This window comes from Lolium rigidum, chromosome 6, assembly GCF_022539505.1.
Source record: "Lolium rigidum isolate FL_2022 chromosome 6, APGP_CSIRO_Lrig_0.1, whole genome shotgun sequence".
NCBI classification, from domain to species: Eukaryota; Viridiplantae; Streptophyta; class Magnoliopsida; order Poales; family Poaceae; genus Lolium; species Lolium rigidum.
This window is the reverse complement of record NC_061513.1, coordinates 236,912,678-236,930,304: the sequence shown is the minus strand read 5'-3', so window position 1 is coordinate 236,930,304 and position 17,627 is coordinate 236,912,678. Positions and strand designations below refer to the sequence as shown.

The following is a 17,627-nucleotide window of genomic DNA, read 5'->3' as shown; positions in this document are numbered from 1 at the left end:
TGTACAAAATTCCGATTCCCCAATGGATCTTTTAACAATGAATTCTTAAGCCTATAGAAGAAAGCAAACCTGTGGTAAAATCTGTCTGCCATTATCGTTGCGGATTCTTGTGCTGCTACAAGCTCCTACATTTACCATCTTTACATGGAACAAGAAGCATGACAGATGATTAAAAAATAAAATATATCTAATATTATTCATGGTGAAAATCCAAAGCTTTGGAAAGTTGAAAGAATTATAACGGTCGAGTGAAATCACAGTGTATAAGGTGTAAAACTAGTACACACTCTATCATAGAAATGGTACTGAGTTCACGACAGGACAGTAGAACACCTGACAATTCAAGGTACAATGCAAGACTGGCATTTCATAGGCACAATTAATGTAGATATATGGAACAGTCCTATGCGACGACACAACTAAGAAAGGGTTGCACCTCAGAAAAGAGAAAACTGACAAAGGTCTGCATGAACTGGAGCCCTTTCTAAAAGATTATTAAACAGTTTACTTGACTAAAGAACATGAGATTTGCTCTACTAAATACAGGAGATAGACATCACAATGACATTGGTTTCGCTATGAATCTATGACACACAGGTTTTGATATGAGTGACACAAGTAAGAAAGATTTGAGCCTCATGAAAGGGAAAACAGGACAAGGTTTGCGGGAACTAGAGCCCTTCAAAGATCTAAAAGCTTACTTGACTAAAGAACAGAGGACCGACATCACCATGCAGTTTATTTTTGCTACGCTTGTTTTACATACAAGGATTTTAGGTGCCTGTACATGAGCTTGCTATCATGCACAGCCAGATGGAGCTCAGAATCATCTGACCACCATTGCTGCAACCCATGAGCTTTTAGAAACTTCTGTGGTCCTTTCGAAATCACAAACACCTTGGCACGTGCCTGAGCATGACCATCGCTGCGCTTCTCAGTAGTAACAGTGGCTATGCCACTACGGTCAACATAGAAACAGCAAATGTAGTCGGAGTTGTTGATGTACAGGTTTGGCACCCATCTCTTCACCTCCTTGATCAGTTTTTCTTCAGCAATTTCAGAGACGATTTCCCCCTTCTCTCCCGGCCGAGAAATTTCACTGGCATTTGAGGAGCTGCCACTGATGTAGCGCTTCAAAACCTTGTCAGCTTTCTCCTGAAGTTTCCTCAGGCCCATGCCAAGTGACACTGATGGTGGGTTAAACAAATGGCATTCTACAAAGACTCCATCCTTCGCCAAAGTCTTACCAACCTGCATAGCAAATCCGGCCCCCAGGGAATGCCCTGCAATGCACACATTGTTGCTTCCATGCTTATTGATTGCTGACTTGAGCACCTCCAGTGCTCCGGCATACCTGACAGAACCCCTCAAGCTCTCCTGAGCAAAGAACCTGAGGTCATCCTCCAAGTCTCTCGCAACAGTCAACTGCTTTAGTACCGTTCCCCTCAGTGCCAGGACAGCCTTTGGAGCACCATTAGGTCTCAGCATTATCAAGTCCGATAGGGCAGCAAGCTGGTCCCATTCTAGAAGTGCCCCATATATTGATCCATCTCTGGAATCGATCAGAGGGCATACCAACTTGTATTTAAATGGCTTCCACCAGTTAGGAGCAATGGCAGTTTCGCCAGTTCTGTTCTCTTGTCTGTCAAACTCCAGTACATATGCGGCCTGCACGAAACATGAAATTGCAATTCTTCTGTAGTTGGGATTTTTCCTGCAGAATCATTATATTTGTTCGTCAGTACTACAAACATGACTAGTCTTGTTATCAATCATAACAAAAGGTGCGGCCTGCAGTAGCGACTGAAGTGACTAAGAACAAAAGCAGGATAAGATATCAGAAGACTAAATATTCCTTGGATGGACTTTAGGTACATTTCAACAGCATTTATTTACATTAAGTTGTATGCTCATCCTACAGGTTATAGAGAGAAAGAACCGTGACATCCTTTTACTATCTACTAATAGTTCGTTTTATCCTTAACATAATATACTAAGGCCTTAAAGGTTCATGACCCATTCCCTTTTCGCGAAAACGCAAAAGCCTTGCGTTTCGATGCATTGATAGATAAAGAAGGTTATATTACAAGTCCGAGGACGGACGAACACCACGCCGTACAACTCGACCCAAGAAAAAGAAGAAAAAAACTAATCTAGGGAAGCAAAAGGAGCACACCTCGGGCCCCCGCCCGCCCATTGCTGCGCCTCCACCACGATGTCGTTGAATAGGGACATCACCGAAGGCCGTGCGTTGTCGAAGACCGCTGCGTTTCGGTGTTTCCAAATCCACCATGCCGTAAGCATGATAACCGACGAAGCGCCCTTGCGCAGCTGGCGAGGGGCGGTCCGCACCACCAGCGACCACCACTCCGCGAAGTCTCCCTCAGCTGTGGGGGTGCTGAAGTAGATCTAATCCACGACAGGACCTCTAACCAAACCATCCTGGAGAACGAGCAACCTGTGGAAGTGTTACGACAAGCCAGCCATAAGAAGAACTTCGCCCTTGGCAGCGCCCAGGATTTCCAGTTCAGCTTCCAGAAGCCTGAGATGATCGCCCCCTGAAAAAGGGCGTCATAGCAAGATCCAGAAGAGTATTGGCCATCCGTCATCCAACGCCAGACCATCCTGTCTTGATCCGCCGAAAGTTGGGCATCCCTAAGCCAGCCCCACAACTGGCGGACCGTACGCGCCTTTCTCCGGCGCTTTGGTACCAACGCATACACCTCAGACGCCACTTCCTTCATGGCTTTGCCGTCCAACCATCTGTCCTCCCAGATGAGCCATTCCCTCATAAATTAGCTTTGCCGTACAACTAACATTGTCCAAAGTAGCAAAAACTTACAGTATATAATATCATCAGTATTACTTTCTTCTTCACTCAGTTTCTTCACAAACTTGACCAGTGAGAAAACATTCTTTCTAGTCTGTGTGGCACTTAAATCTTGAAAAATTAAAATAAAATAACGGCACCCACGGCATACATTATAACCTGATAAAAAGCTTGTACGGCGTTGATCTGACATGCCGCATCAGTTTTGGTTAAATACACTGACCCCCAGTCCAGTAATAACTGGTTACTGCCACATGTAATACTTCCAGTAGGGTTCAACCTCACACGCATAGGACCTGGATTCTATGGGATTGCTTCCCTATTGCCCCTGCTTATTTGTTGTGTCTACTTCCCTAATGGCTAGTTAATCGCGTAGGAGTGTAGGACAATCCAAGGCATTAACCAGGCAGCCAGCCACAGCCATTTCTACACTCATTTGAAACAACCCCTTTTGCAATCCAGTAGAGTCAGTCAAACAACACCAAAACGAATTCAGTCACAGCCGTTCCAAGGCAGCAAATTCAGCCGCGACAGAGGGCGAGGCGAGAAACAGGGAAGCAAACGTGGTGTACCCCCGAGAAGGCCTTGCTTGCGTCAGATGTTTTATTACTGGGGAAACAGCACTAAAATCAGCAGAACAAGGCCTGCAATTATCTGAGAATCGAAGTGGCATTTCGAGGGCAAGGAGAGCAAGAACAGTTCAGACACGCGAGGTTTAATTTGACGGTCCGGTAAAAACAAAACAAATCCCCTGATCTAGACTTGTAAATGAAGACGACAGTTCAGATTCCCGAACAAGCGATACGCAGTGTGCTGGTGTCCAATGCGTTCTAGCCTTCTAGGGGAGGGGAGGGGAGGGTGGAAGGAGAGGAGCGTGCAGGGTTATGTACCAGTTGGAGCGGATGAGGTCCCTCCAGCTGGGGTTGGAGAGGTTGCGCGGCCCCGTGGCGTGGAACTCCCACGCCGGCGGCTTGCCGCCGCCTCCGCTGCTCCCCATCCCTGGGCGGTTCGTTGGCGGGGAAGGAAGGAAAGGGGGAGTGGGGGACGACGACGACGCGTCGAGGAAGGAGGATGAGTTTGACGCGGCGTTTTATGTCCATTTCCGTCTCCTCGTCACGCGCTTACGCGCGCCGCCACGTTCATACGTCGACGCGCCAGCCACTGGTCATTTCTTACTGCAGATTTTTTTTTTGTCTGCTTGAGCATCGTCACTCGCCCCCAAATGCCTCCAATAGCTAATTTGGGGCGCCAGCGTGGCGGTTTTTAATTTTCTTTTTTCTCCGGCGCGGTCCAACTCTTCACCCGGTGCCCTCAGGCCGAACCCCATCTACAGAGTAGCTAGCGGGGGCGCCGGCGGGGCGAGAAAACGCCGTAGGCCAGCCCTGTCGGCGATCAGAGCCAAAAACACCCAAATATTTTCTCCTTCTCGCCCCGCGACCACTGTCCCCGCCGCAACCACCCCTCGCTGCGATGGACCATTGCCGCCGGTAGTACCCACTCCGTCGCCGTGTACGCTTTTGCCGCAAACCACCACCACCTCGTCGGCCCTTCCCATCGTCGCCGTTCACCAGCTCCCGCCACCGCTGGTACCTCCATCTCCACCGCGCTCCCACCCTGCATGCGCGGTGTTTGGCCATTTTCCAAGGCGATGGACTCGTACGAGGAGGACGTCATGGTCACGATCATGGACGAGGAGCTCACTGTCGCGGATGCGACCAGGGATGCCTCTGGAGACGACGAGCATCTGGTGGTCCTCGTCTCCCTCTTGGCCATGATTGCCGAGGAGTACAAGCCTGTCATTGCTGGCTCCGCACCAGCCGCCGCAAGAGCAAGCCTAGGCAGAGGATGGAAGCCTACTGCATGCTCTACGCCGACTACTTCGCCGACGATCGATTGCACGGCGATGCCGTATTCCACCGTCGTTTCCGGATGAGTAGGAAACTCTTTCTGAAGATAGTCGAGAATTTGAGGGAGATCGGCTACTTCAAGTTGAAGAGAGACGTCGTAGGTGAGCTTGGTTTCTCGACTATTCAGAAATGCACATTGGCTCTTCGTATGCTTGCCTATGGAATTGCAGGTGGTACACAAGATGACTATCTGCGTATGGTGGCCGTTGATTGCATGTACAGATTCTGCAGGGCAATTGTGGCGGTGTTTGGAGAGACCTATCTGCGCACACCCAATGCGGCAGATACGGCTCGGATGTTGGCACAAAATGCAAAGAGGGGTATTCCTGGGATGCTTGGCAACATCGACTGTATGCACTGGGCATGGAAGAAATGTCCATTTGCACACCAGGGCATGTACAAGGGACACAAGGGTGCATGCAGTGTGGTGCTTGAGGCAGTGGCTGACCAGGACCATTGGATTTTGGCATGCGTTCTTCGACATGGCAGGATCACACAATGATATCAATGTGTTGCAGTGCTCTGATGTGTTCCAGAAGCTTGTCGAAGGCAATGCCCCTCCGGTGCAGTTTGAGACTAATGGCCACCAGTATGACAAGGGCTACTATCTTGCAGATGGCATCTATCCAAGATGGTCAACATTTGTGAAGACAATCTCGAACCCCGTACCTGGAGGGAAGAAAACTTGGTTTGGTCAAATGCAGGAGGTTGCCAGAAAGGATGTGGAGAGGGCACTTGGTGTGCTGCAAGCTCGCTTTGCCATTGTCCGATACCCTGCTCTTACATGGTCCAAGAGAAGATGTGGGATGTCATGACATGTTGTGTCATACTGCACAACATGATCATCGGGAGCGAGAGGGAATTTTCAGTGTTTGACACTGAACCATATGAACGGATGGGTCCTCTTGCAGAAGTTGATCACAATATGCCTCCCGCATTTGCTGCTTTTCTTGCTAGGCGTCAAGATGTCCGAGACTCCAACACTCATCACCAACTGCAAGATGATCTGGTGGAGCATTTGTGGACTCTCAAAGGCGGCGACTAGTTGAATTATTTGTTTGCCATTGTGATTTAAACTTATAAATTTGTGTGGTTTGATAAACCTAAATTACTTGTGTACTATGTTGAACTTGTTGAATTATGTCCAACATTTGTTTGAATTGTAATAAACTATTACAGTATATTTGATATTTAAATGTAAAATATATACGAAATTTTTTATTGGGGGCATCGTTTGGGGTGCACGGCTGGGTGTCGGCATGCCCCGATTTCTAATTTTGCATTGGCGCCCCCCCCCCCCCCCATACGGTCCCTATAAGGGTTGCATCGGACGCCGTACGGGGAGGGCGAGTGGAGATGCTCTTAGGTCATCTCCAACGCTACGACCCAAATGGGCGCGCCCGCGCGTCCGTTTAGTGAGCGCGCGGACGCACGGACAGTGGTCGGCGTTCGTCCAGCATTTTGGATCGCGCACTGCACCCAACACGGCTAGATATGGGTCGCGGCCATAGAATTTTGCATTTGACCTTTAAATTCAATATAAGGAATATAAAATCATAAAAAAATATAAATAAGTTTAAATGATCAAGATTTATTACATAAAATTATTGTCCACCTATTAAATGACAAAGTACTTATTAAAAAAGTAAAATGATACAAATGGCCTAGGCATTGTTTTCTTGGGGATTTTCGTCATTGTTGTTGTTTGCAACATTGTTGCCAACATGCGCCCACATGTGCTCAACCAAATCAGCCTGGAGCTGGTTGTGAACCGTTTGATCCTGAATTTCGTGATGCACATGAAGGATATCCTGAAATGAAGCCGGATCACCTTGAGGAGCAACCAACTCTCCCTGGTCTTCCCAATCATTATCAAACAGTGAATCATCTTGCTCTACCTCAACAATCATGTTGTGCATGATTACAAAAGTGGTCACCATAGAGTTTGCACACTCCATGATCGAGCAAGGTGCTTGACGATAGCCCAACGAGTTTGGAGGATACCAAATGCCCGCTCGACATTTTTCCGGGCTGCCTCTTGCTCTTTGGCAAACCTTGCCTCCTGCTCTGAATTGGGACGACGGATTGTCTTCACGAGTGTAGCCCAAGGTGGATAGATACCATCAGTAAGATAGTACCTCTTGTTGTAGTGGTGGCCATTGATCTCAATATCCACATCACCGTGCGCTAGCCTATCAAAGAGCGAAGAGCGCTGCAACACATTGATGTCATTGTGTGAGCCGACCATTCCAAAGAACGAGTGCCAAATCCATGTGTCATGTGAAGCAACGGCTTCAAGAATCACTGTGCACCCCTTAGAATGGCCCTTGTACGACCCCTGTCAACCAAAAGGGCAGTTCTTCCACTCCCAGTGCATGCAGTCTATGCTGCCAAGCATCCCATGAAACCCCTGGAAGCGTTGATTGACAACAGACGGGATGTGTCCTCTGCAGTAGGTTGTGCTTGTGACGGTAAAGAACACGTCCGTTGGGAACCCCAAGAGGAAGGTGTGATGCGTACAGCAGCAAGTTTTCCCTCAGTAAGAAACCAAGGTTATCGAACCAGTAGGAGATGAAGGCCACGTGAAGGTTGTTAGTGAAGGAGTGTAGTGCGGCGCAACACCAGGGATTCCGGCGCCAACGTGGAACCTGCACAACACAATCAAAATACTTTGCCCCAACTTAACAGCGAGGTTGTCAATCTCGCCGGCTTGCTGTAAACAAAGGATTAAACGTATGGTGTGGAGAATGATGTTTGTTTGCAAAGAACAACAGAGAACATTGATTGCAATAGGTTGTATTTAAAATGTAAAAGAATGGACCGGGATCCACAGTTCACTAGTGGTGTCTCTCCAATAAGATAAATAACATGTTGGGTGAACAAATTACAGTTGGGCAATTGACAAATAGAGAGGGCATAACAATGCACATACACATCATGATGACTACTATGAGTTTTACTTAGGGCATTACGACAAAGAACATAGACCGCTATCCAGCATGCATCTATGCCTAAAAATTCCACCTTCGGGTTAGCATCCGCACCCCTTCCAGTATTAAGTTGCAAACAACAGACAATTGCATTAAGTATTGTGCGTAATGTAAACAATACAAATATCCTTAAACAAAGCATTGATGTTTTATCCCTAGTGGCAACATCACATCCACAACCTTAGGGGTTGCTGTCACTCCCCCAGATTCAATGGAGACATGAACCCACTATCGAGCATAAATACTCCCTCTTGGAGTCACACGTATCAACTTGGCCAGAGCCTCTACTAGCAACGGAGAGCATGCAAGATCATAAACAACACATATATGATAGATCGATAATCAACTTGACATAGTATTCAATATTCATCGGATCCCAACAAACACAACATGTATCATTACAAATAGATGATCTTGATCATGATAGGCAGCTCACAAGATCTAAACATGATAGCACAAGAGGAGAAGACAACCATCTAGCTACTGCTATGGACCCATAGTCCAAGGATCAACTACTCACGCATCAGTCCGGAGTCGAGCATGGTGATGTAGAGCCCTCCGGTGATGATTCCCCTCTCCGGCGGGGTGCCGGAGGCAATCTTCAGAACCTCCCGAGATGAGGTTGACGGCGGCGGCGTCTCTGGAACTTTTCTCGTATCGTGGCTCTCGGTACTAGGGTTTTCGCGACGGAAGGATTAAATAGGCGAAGGGGCAGAGTCGGGGGACGCTCGAGGGGCCCACCCCATAAGGCGGCGCGGCCAGGGGTGGGGCCGCGCCCCCCTATGGTGTGGTCGCCACGTCGCCCCTCTTCGTCTCCTCTTCGGACTTCTGGAAGGCTCCGTGGAAAATAAGACCGTGGGCTTTTGTTTCGTCCAATTCCGAGAATATTTCCTGTGTAGGATTTCTGAAACCAAAAACAGCAGAAAACGAGAGCTGGCGCTTCGGCATCTTGTTAATAGGTTAGTACCAGAAAATGCATCAAAATGATGTAAAGTGAATATAAAACATGTGAGTATTGTCATAAAACTAGCATGGAACATAAGAAATTATAGATACGTTTGAGACGTATCAAGCATCCCCAAGCTTAGTTCCTACACGCCCTCGAGTAGGTAAACGATAACAAGGATAATTTATGAAGTGACATTCTACTATCATAATCTTGATCAATACTATTGTAAAGCATATGAGATGAATGAAGTGATTCAAAGCAATGGTCTAGATGATGACTAAACAACTGAATCATATAGCAAAGACTTTTCATGAATAGTACTTTCAAGACAAGCATCAATAAGTCTTGCATAAGAGTTAACTCATAAAGCAATAGATTCTTAATAGAAGGTTTTGAAGCAACACAAAGGAAGATTTAAGTTTCAGCAGTTGCTTTCAAATTTCAACATGTATATCTCATGGATAATTGTCAACACAAAGTAATATGATGAGTGCAAATAAGCAAGTATGTAAAAATCAATGCACACAGTTGACACAAGTGTTTGCTTCTAAGATAGAAAGAAGTAGGTAAACTGACTCAACATAAAGTGAAAGAAAGGCCCTTCGCAGAGGGAAGCAGGGATTACTCATGTGCTAGAGCTTTTTATTCTGAAAACATGGAAACAATTTTGTCAACGGTAGTAATAATTCATATGTGTTATGCATAAAACCTCCTATAAGTTGCAAGCCTCATGCATCGAATACTAATAGTGCCCGCACCTTGTCCTAATTAGCTTGGACTTCCATGGATTATCATTTCATTACATATGTTTCAACCAAGTGTCACAAAGGGGTACCTCTATGCCACCTGTACAAAGGTCCAAGGAGATAAATCGCATTTGATTTCTCGATTTTGATAGATCTCAACTTGAGGACATCCATACCGGGACAACATAGAAAACAGATAATGGACTCCTCTTTAACGCTTTAAGCATTCAACAGATAATATTCTCATAAGAGATTTGAGGATTAATGTCCAAACTGAAACTTCCACCGTGATACATGGCTTTGGTTGGCGGCTCAATGTTCTTCTCTACCAATATGCATACTCAAACCATTTAACTCATGGCAAATCTCCCTTACTTCAGACAAGACGAACATGCATAGCAACTCACATGATATTCAACAAAGGTGTAACAGGTTGATGGCGTCCCCAGAAATATGGTTACCGCTTAACAAGCAACTTATAAGAAATAAGATACATAAGCGACATATTCTTTACCACAATAGTTTTTAGGCTACTTTCCCATGAGCTATGTATTGCAAAGACAAAGAATGAAATTTTTAAAGGTAGCACGCAAGCAATTTACTTTGGAACTAGTGGTTGGGGTGCCCCATGGGGCACCTCCTCGCCGGTCAGGGGCATGACAATCAGGCACCTGATGGGTGAAGCTAGGACCTGTCGTCCAATCAGTTGAGTATTTTATTTGACATTGAATATACTAAGAACACACTTCAGGGTTGATACAAGAAAAAAAACCCTCCAATTAAACTTGCCAATGCTTAATTGTACAGTAGTAGGATCATCTATCTTTGCTAAATCACTACATATACAAGTTAGTACAAGACGGAAATCTACTCATTGCTCTTATGGCTCTTTGGGAAACATGCCATGAACTACTCATCTTTTCTGCAATAGATAACTTCAGCTCGCTGCATTGCCTCTAATCTCACACTGGATGGTGGGTGATCAACCCTGTACTCAAGTTGAATCGAAATGAGAATGATTATAGCTCCAGCTATTCATAAAGGGGTGCATAAAGTTCAGTTTACATTTTACGTCAAACAAATTAGTGTGCTTCCAAAATGGGGAGACTATATGAATAGAGATGCATTGATTATTACCATTACTGTGTAAAATTAGGTTCTCTACCAACCTGAAGAGCTAAATTTGTGTGCCAAGGTTAGGTTACATAGATGAAACTCCCAAATTCATTTTGATGATCTATTGGTGATATTTTACAATCCTAAGAGACGAAATACAGGTTCATCTCAAAGTGGAATTAGCAAGATTGAGTTGTATTACAGTACATACTCCTTAAAATCTTGAAATGACAGTATTGTATATATAAAGTTAATGGAGTAGAACGAAAAACTCTCTCATATCCCCCACAAGGTAAAAAAAGCACCCATTACGTAGTACAAGTACCAATTAACCATGCTATGTTCTAGGATATAACTGAAGTGTTTCCATTTATTATAAAGAATAGGAAGTAAGTATTCTCTAGGAGCATCCAGATAAAGTAAATAGATAACAAAGGAAATAACAGTGCGCGTCCCATCGAGCATCATAAAACAATAAGAAATAGAAGAACCGAACACGCCACACAACAACAATCAGTAAACCAAGTGCAACAAAAAACACACCATGTGGAGAGAAAGAAACAAGCAAACCTTAACACGGAGAGATGAGCACATGAGCAAAGCACGCGAGATGGTGAGACAAGAACCGACCCTGAAAGAGAGGAATATGAGACCACAAACACATAATATTATTGTTAAACAAATAATGCAATATTTGTTCGCAGTAAAGAGGGACAAAATTGATCCGTGTCCAACCCTAGCTAGAAGCTAGGGTCTTACAGTCTTTACTTGATAAGATGATCTCTTACTTCATAATATGATCTCGTTTGATCCACAACTCAATTTAACTTCTAATAGTCAAAGGAAGAACAGGCAGCCTGTACCTTACCCAATTAGGAAAGTCAATTACAGGGAGTGCACATGCAAGGAAGATATATAGTGTAGTTGCAATATTCCAATAATACAATGCACTGACCAAGATAAAAAATAGAATGGGCATCTAAGTAAATTGACTTAGGATCTTACAGTAACTTCATATGATAATGATCTCATTAGCTTCTATTAGTAAAAGGAAGAACATATAGGAACAAATAATAAATACAAATTGTTTTTAGTACGAGAAATCATCAGGAACATGTATTGACATGGGGAAATGCGTAGCATAAGAATTTACAAAATTATTAAAAGAAAGAATCATGAATATGAAACAACCAGTAGATACTTGCTGTATTAGGCAATACAGGAAATTATCACGTTAGTATCCTTGCATCACAACACCAGATGAGGTGCTTGAAGGCCTCACCTCAGAGCAGCAAAGCAGAGGTTTGAATCAGAGCAACGCATCAAGTGGAGGCGTACGATTGTAGTAGTGGACGAGAGATTAGGCTTAAGACCTGAGCACAATGTAAGCAATAAAACAATCTGAGAAGCACCATAGCAGCCTACTGCTACAATTACAAAAAAAACATTAGTGGTCATGCTAGTGTCATGAATAATTACGACATTGCAAATAATATACTAAATACAATACACCAACTGGGCTTGCAAATTATCAGTGTGGTACCAAAATGATACTGACATTACTCACAACTAACTGAAGTTCTTTTAATACACAAGATGAAGTTCTTTTAATACGCAAGATGATATGATACCATCTTCATGAACACCAGAAACAATCTCTTATTTTTTGAATATAATGTCATCAATGAGCTAATCTCAAAGCCCATATTGCTAATATCACCTTGAAGATCTACCACTTTCTTATTTGATGTCTTTACCCTCAATTGCAATTATTCTAAAAGTGATTGCACGTCTGCAATCATAATTCGTAGAATAAGATACAATACCAGCTATTGTGGATAAATGTCGAGAGTAAGAGGATACCTAAGCTTATGTTCACTTAACCAGCTACTATCCATCAGTAATGAATCAAACACTTTTCAGTGACAAAAGAATCACTCAGAATTCGTCTGTATAATTAAGAGCTATCATCTACCTAAAAACCCAAATATAGAGGCATTGTAAGCTAAATTTTTTAACCAACATAACATAACTTAAGGCTGGATTCTCTCAAACTCACATAGAAGCGTGTAAACCATAGAACCTAAATGAAAGTAGAATTTAATGCTAGGATGTGATTGATGTACTTTTAAGATTGTGTTGTCAAATAGAGGCATGCAAGTCACTGGAATTATGAGAAGATCTTAAACACATATATGCCTGCTAAAGAACATTTTATTTATCATATCCAAGGACAGAGATACTTAAAACTAAAGATGCAAGTATTTATAAAATATCTCGCAAACCAAAATTAGGAAGTTTGTCGACTCAAATAAATAAAAGCACAATAATGTATAGTACAGCGAAAAAATAGCATACCTTCTCGAGAAATTCGAGCATAGCTTCATATTCCAACCTTGTAAACTTCTGAACCACTTCTAGCAATGGCTCAGAAACAATAGAAGCAAATCTTTAAATTGCCAATGACATGCCCGGAGAGGTATTATAAGAGAACCTGCAATAAAGTTTTTCATATTGAAATGAACTTGGTTCGAAGAACATACACAACCTTGGAATATTTAACTGAACCAGCTATGCAAGAATAATCTCTGATTAGAACACAAACAGCTACACTGTCATCAGTACAACGTACACCCTATTTTCATTTCTGAGACTTCTTGTTATCACAAATCCAAATGGAGAAAGGTTTCAGAATAGATCCCAATGGAATCATATAGCTGTTGCATATACCAAGTATTCCAATATATTTAACTGAAAAAGAATAGAACTTGAAGAGAATCACAAAATTTAGCTAGTATATCACTTTTCGAATCATGTACTTTAGGCTCTAAAATCCTCAAGCCTAAATCAATAACGTTTTCATCAACCACTGTTGACATTCTTTGAATAAGATAGATTCATGTATTCCTCTTCAACATAAATTGAAATATGAACTGCTCTAGTGAGTGGACCAAGATTTACATATGAAGCACAAAATAGTACCTTTGTTTCAGTTGTAGGTAAAATATATGTATAGGAAGCAAAGTAGAGTCAGAATAAATAACATCTTTCATTGCGCTGAAGCGAACATCAGCCCTGTCATATGCTCTACAAAATTGACAAACCAAAGTACCAGCCATACTGAGAATTGAAAAGTGCATAGTAATACTACTGTCCCTTGCACTTCAGTTCTTCTATCAAACAACCCGATACATGTGCCTGAACAAATGATCACCTGAGTGTGATACATGTGCCACTAAAAGTTTATCACACGATCTTAGAAGAGTTCAATTGGTACTGGCGAAACAATAAAGAACATTGGAACTAAAGCTTTGGCCTATCAATTAGGAAATAAAAATATGATTCATTATCAAATAAAACAAAAACCTTTTCTTATACATACCATACCTGCTATGTTCCAAACCTGCGCTTGCATTTCTGAACAATTTTTAGGGATCGCATACAGTATACAAACCATTGAACTCAACCCATCCATCCATTCGGTAGCAACCAAATGTACACCAAACCTGATGCTGCCAGCGGCCGTAGCCCAGGGAAAGAGAGGATGACAAGATGGAGGCACATACCTGACGATGTTCCGGTTCTGCATCTCACAGATGGTAGCTGAGGGGATGCGCTTGTCCTCCAGCTCGAGGCGGACCATCTCCTCGGTCTTGTCCATAGGTGGCACAGACATGACGATGGGGTTGCACAGGCTGACCAAGCCTGGTCCATGGTGGCGGCACCGACCTAGTGGATCCCAATGAAATAGAAACATAGGTGAAAGGGGACTGTAAGAACCAAAAGAACGCATATGTGCTGAAATATTTTCACATAGGTAGGTGACGTGCAGATCCGGCTTGATCTCGAACCTCCGGGAGAGTGTGGCCTCCGTGGAGCCCCTTGACCCCCGCCGTTGCAGCACCGAATCAGGCACGGCGGGCGAAAATGTCCCGTCCCTGCCACCACACGGCGCTGAACCTCCGCAACTCCATGACCTCCATGTTCCTTTGCTCCACTCAAGGTGGGCGGTGATGGTTCAGAAGACAACATGAATGGTGGAGGAGGAGGAGGCCGTGGAGAAGAGGCGGCGCAGTGGAAGTGGATGAGGCATGGCGGAGGAGCCGGGAGAGGAGGGGATAGGGTTGGGGAGGGCGAATGATAGATCAGGAGTTCAGGACGTGGTTTAATTTTTTTTCTCGCCCAAACACTTTCCTTTTTGTCCTCGTCCGCCCGGCGCAGCGTCCAACTCCAACCAATCAACGAGGCGAATATTCCGCCAACCGGCCAACAAAATCGCGCTATCGTGGATGGCTGTGAGATAGGGCAAGTGCACACGCACTTGCTTGTTCTTAATGGCAGAAAAATACCACATAGTAGGTAGTTATGGTGGACACAAATGGCATAAGTTTTGGCTCAAGGTTTTGGATGCACGAGAAGCATTCTCTCTCAGTACAAGGCTTAGGCTAGCAAGGTTGTTTGAAGCAAACACAAGTATGAACCGGTACAACAAAACTTACATAAGAACATATTGCAGACATTATAAGACTCTACACTGTCTTCCTTGTTGTTCAAACACTTTTACCAGAAAATATCTAGACTTTAGAGAGACCAATCATGCAAACCAAATTTCAACAAGCTCTATGGTAGTTCTTCATTAATAGGTTTAAACTACATGATGCAAGAGCTTAAACATGATCTACTTGAGAGCTCAAAAAAATTGCCAAGTATCAAATTATTCAAGATAATATACCAATTACCACATGAAGCATTTTCTGTTTCCAACCAAATAGCAATAAATGAAGCAACTTTCAACTTCGCCATGAACATTAAAAGTAAAGCTAAGAACACCAGTGTTCAATATGAAAAAGCGGATCGTGTCTTTCTCCCACACAATAAATGCTAGGATCCGAATTTATTCAAACAAAAACAAAAATAAAACACACAGACGCTCCAAATAAAGCACATAAGATGTGACAGAATAAAAATATAGTTTCACTAGAAGTGACCTGATAAGTTGTTGATAAAGAAGGGGATGCCAAGGCATCCCCAAGCTTAGATGCTTGAGTATTCTTGAAATATGCAGGGATGAACCATGGGGGCATCCCCAAGCTTAGACTTTTCACTCTTTTTGATCATATTATATCATCCTCCTCTCTTGATCCTTGAAAACTTCCTCCACACCAAACTCAAAACAATCTCATTAGAGGGTTAGTGCATAATCAAAAATTCACATGTTCAGAGAGGACACAATCATTCCCAACACTTCTGACATTACCCAAGGCTACTGAAAGTTAATGGAGCAAAGAAATCCACTCAACACAGTAAAAGAGGCAATGTGAAATAAAAGGCAGAATCTGTCAAAACAGAACAGTCCGTAAAGACGAATTTTTTAGAGGCACTTAACATGCTCAGATGAAGAAGCTCAAATTGAATTAAAGTTGCGTACATATCTGAGGATTACTCATGAATTTTTGCAGAATTTTTAGAGTCTCCTACAGAGAGATCTACTCAAATTCGTGACAGCTAAAAATCTGTTTCTGCGCAGAAATCCAAATCTAGTATCAACCTTCTATCAAAGACTTTACTTGGCACAACAATGCAATAAAGTAAAGATACAAAGGTATTGCTACAGTAGTAACAAGCACCTTGACTCAAATATAAAACAAAAATTGCAGAAATAAAATAATGGGTTGTCTCCCATAAGCGCTTTTTTTAACGCCTTTCAGCTAGGCGCAGAAAGTGTAAATCAAGTAACATCAAGAGAAGAAGCATTAACATTATTACCAGGGGCTTTGTGCCTACCCTTCTTACTCTTATTCTTACTCTTTGGTCTAGGGAATACATGACTACATCCGGGTGTAGAGGTAAAATTTAGAGTGCCTTTTCTCAAATCTACGGTTGCTCCCAAGAGTTTCAGCAGGGATCTTCCAAGTGTGATTTGTCCTGTCCCTACACATTTAATAACGAGATAATCAGTGGATACCGTTCTTCCAATAAAGGTTGTGAACACACCTTCAGCTATCCCCTTAGGAATTCTAACAGAATTATCAGTAAGAGTTATTCCTTCTCCACCTTCAGTAAGTCCCCAAAGTGTCAAAGATTCAGAAATACTTTTAGGCATAAGGCAAAACTCAGACATAATATCACAACGGGCATAAAAAATTTCACCACAAATAGCAACCTTAATAGTAGGGACCCACATTGAAGGTTCAAAGCTTACTGGAACATAATCATAATATTCACGAATCTGGTTGTACCCTTCTTTTAAACAAGATATATTTGTTTCGAGAGTGTTTAATCTATTATGAATGCTAGCAAGAGATGAATCAAAATTATTAGCGGAGCTAGATGATGTAACCAATTTTTGTATGGCATTAAAAGCTTGATCCCCATCGCAATAAAGGAAATCTCCTCCCACTACATTATCCAAAGCATATCTATAGCGAAGAATAAGTCCAAAATAAAAGTTGCAAAGAAGCAGGCTTAGAGTCATTTTAGGTTCAGTTTTACCATAAGAATCAAAAATTCTAGACCAAGCATCTTTAAAACTCTCTTCATCCCCTTGTTTAAAAGTAAAGATCAATTCCTCAAGTGACAGAGTAACAAGTACAGGACTAGACATGATAACAAAATAAATTAAATGCAAGTAACTATTTTTTTTCTGTTTTTGATATAAAGAAAGCAAACAAGACAGAAAAATAAAATAAAGCAAGACAATAAACAAAGTAAAGAGATTGGGTGTGAGAGACTCCCCTTGCAGCGTGTCTTGATCTCCCCGGCAACGGCGCCAGAAAAGAGTTGCTTGTGACGGTAAAGCACACGGAAAAAGAGTTGCTGACGGTAAAGCTGCGTCCATTGGGAACCCCAAGAGGAAAGGTGTGATGCGTATACGTTGGCTCAAGTTTTTCCACAGCAGAGAAACCAAGGTTATCGAACTCGCAGGAGATGCGAGGCCACGTGAAGGTTGTTGGTGAAGGAGTGTAGTGCAGCGCAACACCAGGGTTCGACGCCAACGTGGAACACACTGTACAATCCAAACACTTTCCCCAACTTAACGGTGAGTTGTCAATCTCACCGGCTTGTTGTAAACAAAGGATTAAACATATG

At 43.0% G+C, this 17,627-nt stretch overlaps 1 protein-coding gene and 1 long non-coding RNA gene across 3 annotated transcripts; both read right to left on the bottom strand.

The window, feature by feature from the left end:
- Positions 1–445: 445 nt before the first annotated feature.
- LOC124662764 (GDSL esterase/lipase At4g10955-like) lies at positions 446–3,851 on the bottom strand. The gene is made up of 2 exons (XM_047200565.1): positions 3,721–3,851; positions 446–1,714 (listed from the first exon to the last, which is right to left on the bottom strand). Exons 1-2 carry the CDS (start codon positions 3,825–3,827, stop codon positions 748–750), a joined length of 1,074 nt encoding a protein of 357 aa, XP_047056521.1. The 5' UTR covers positions 3,828–3,851; the 3' UTR covers positions 446–747.
- A 6,324-nt stretch (positions 3,852–10,175) lies between these two features.
- Positions 10,176–14,662, bottom strand: LOC124667463. 2 transcript variants are annotated; one of them, XR_006991303.1, is made up of 4 exons: positions 13,521–14,662; positions 12,897–13,032; positions 11,821–11,911; positions 10,176–11,169 (listed from the first exon to the last, which is right to left on the bottom strand). It is a non-coding gene; the product is annotated as an uncharacterized LOC124667463 (long non-coding RNA). The 2 variants fall into 2 exon arrangements; XR_006991302.1 differs by having other exon boundaries at positions 12,897–14,662.
- Positions 14,663–17,627: the final 2,965 nt, after the last annotated feature.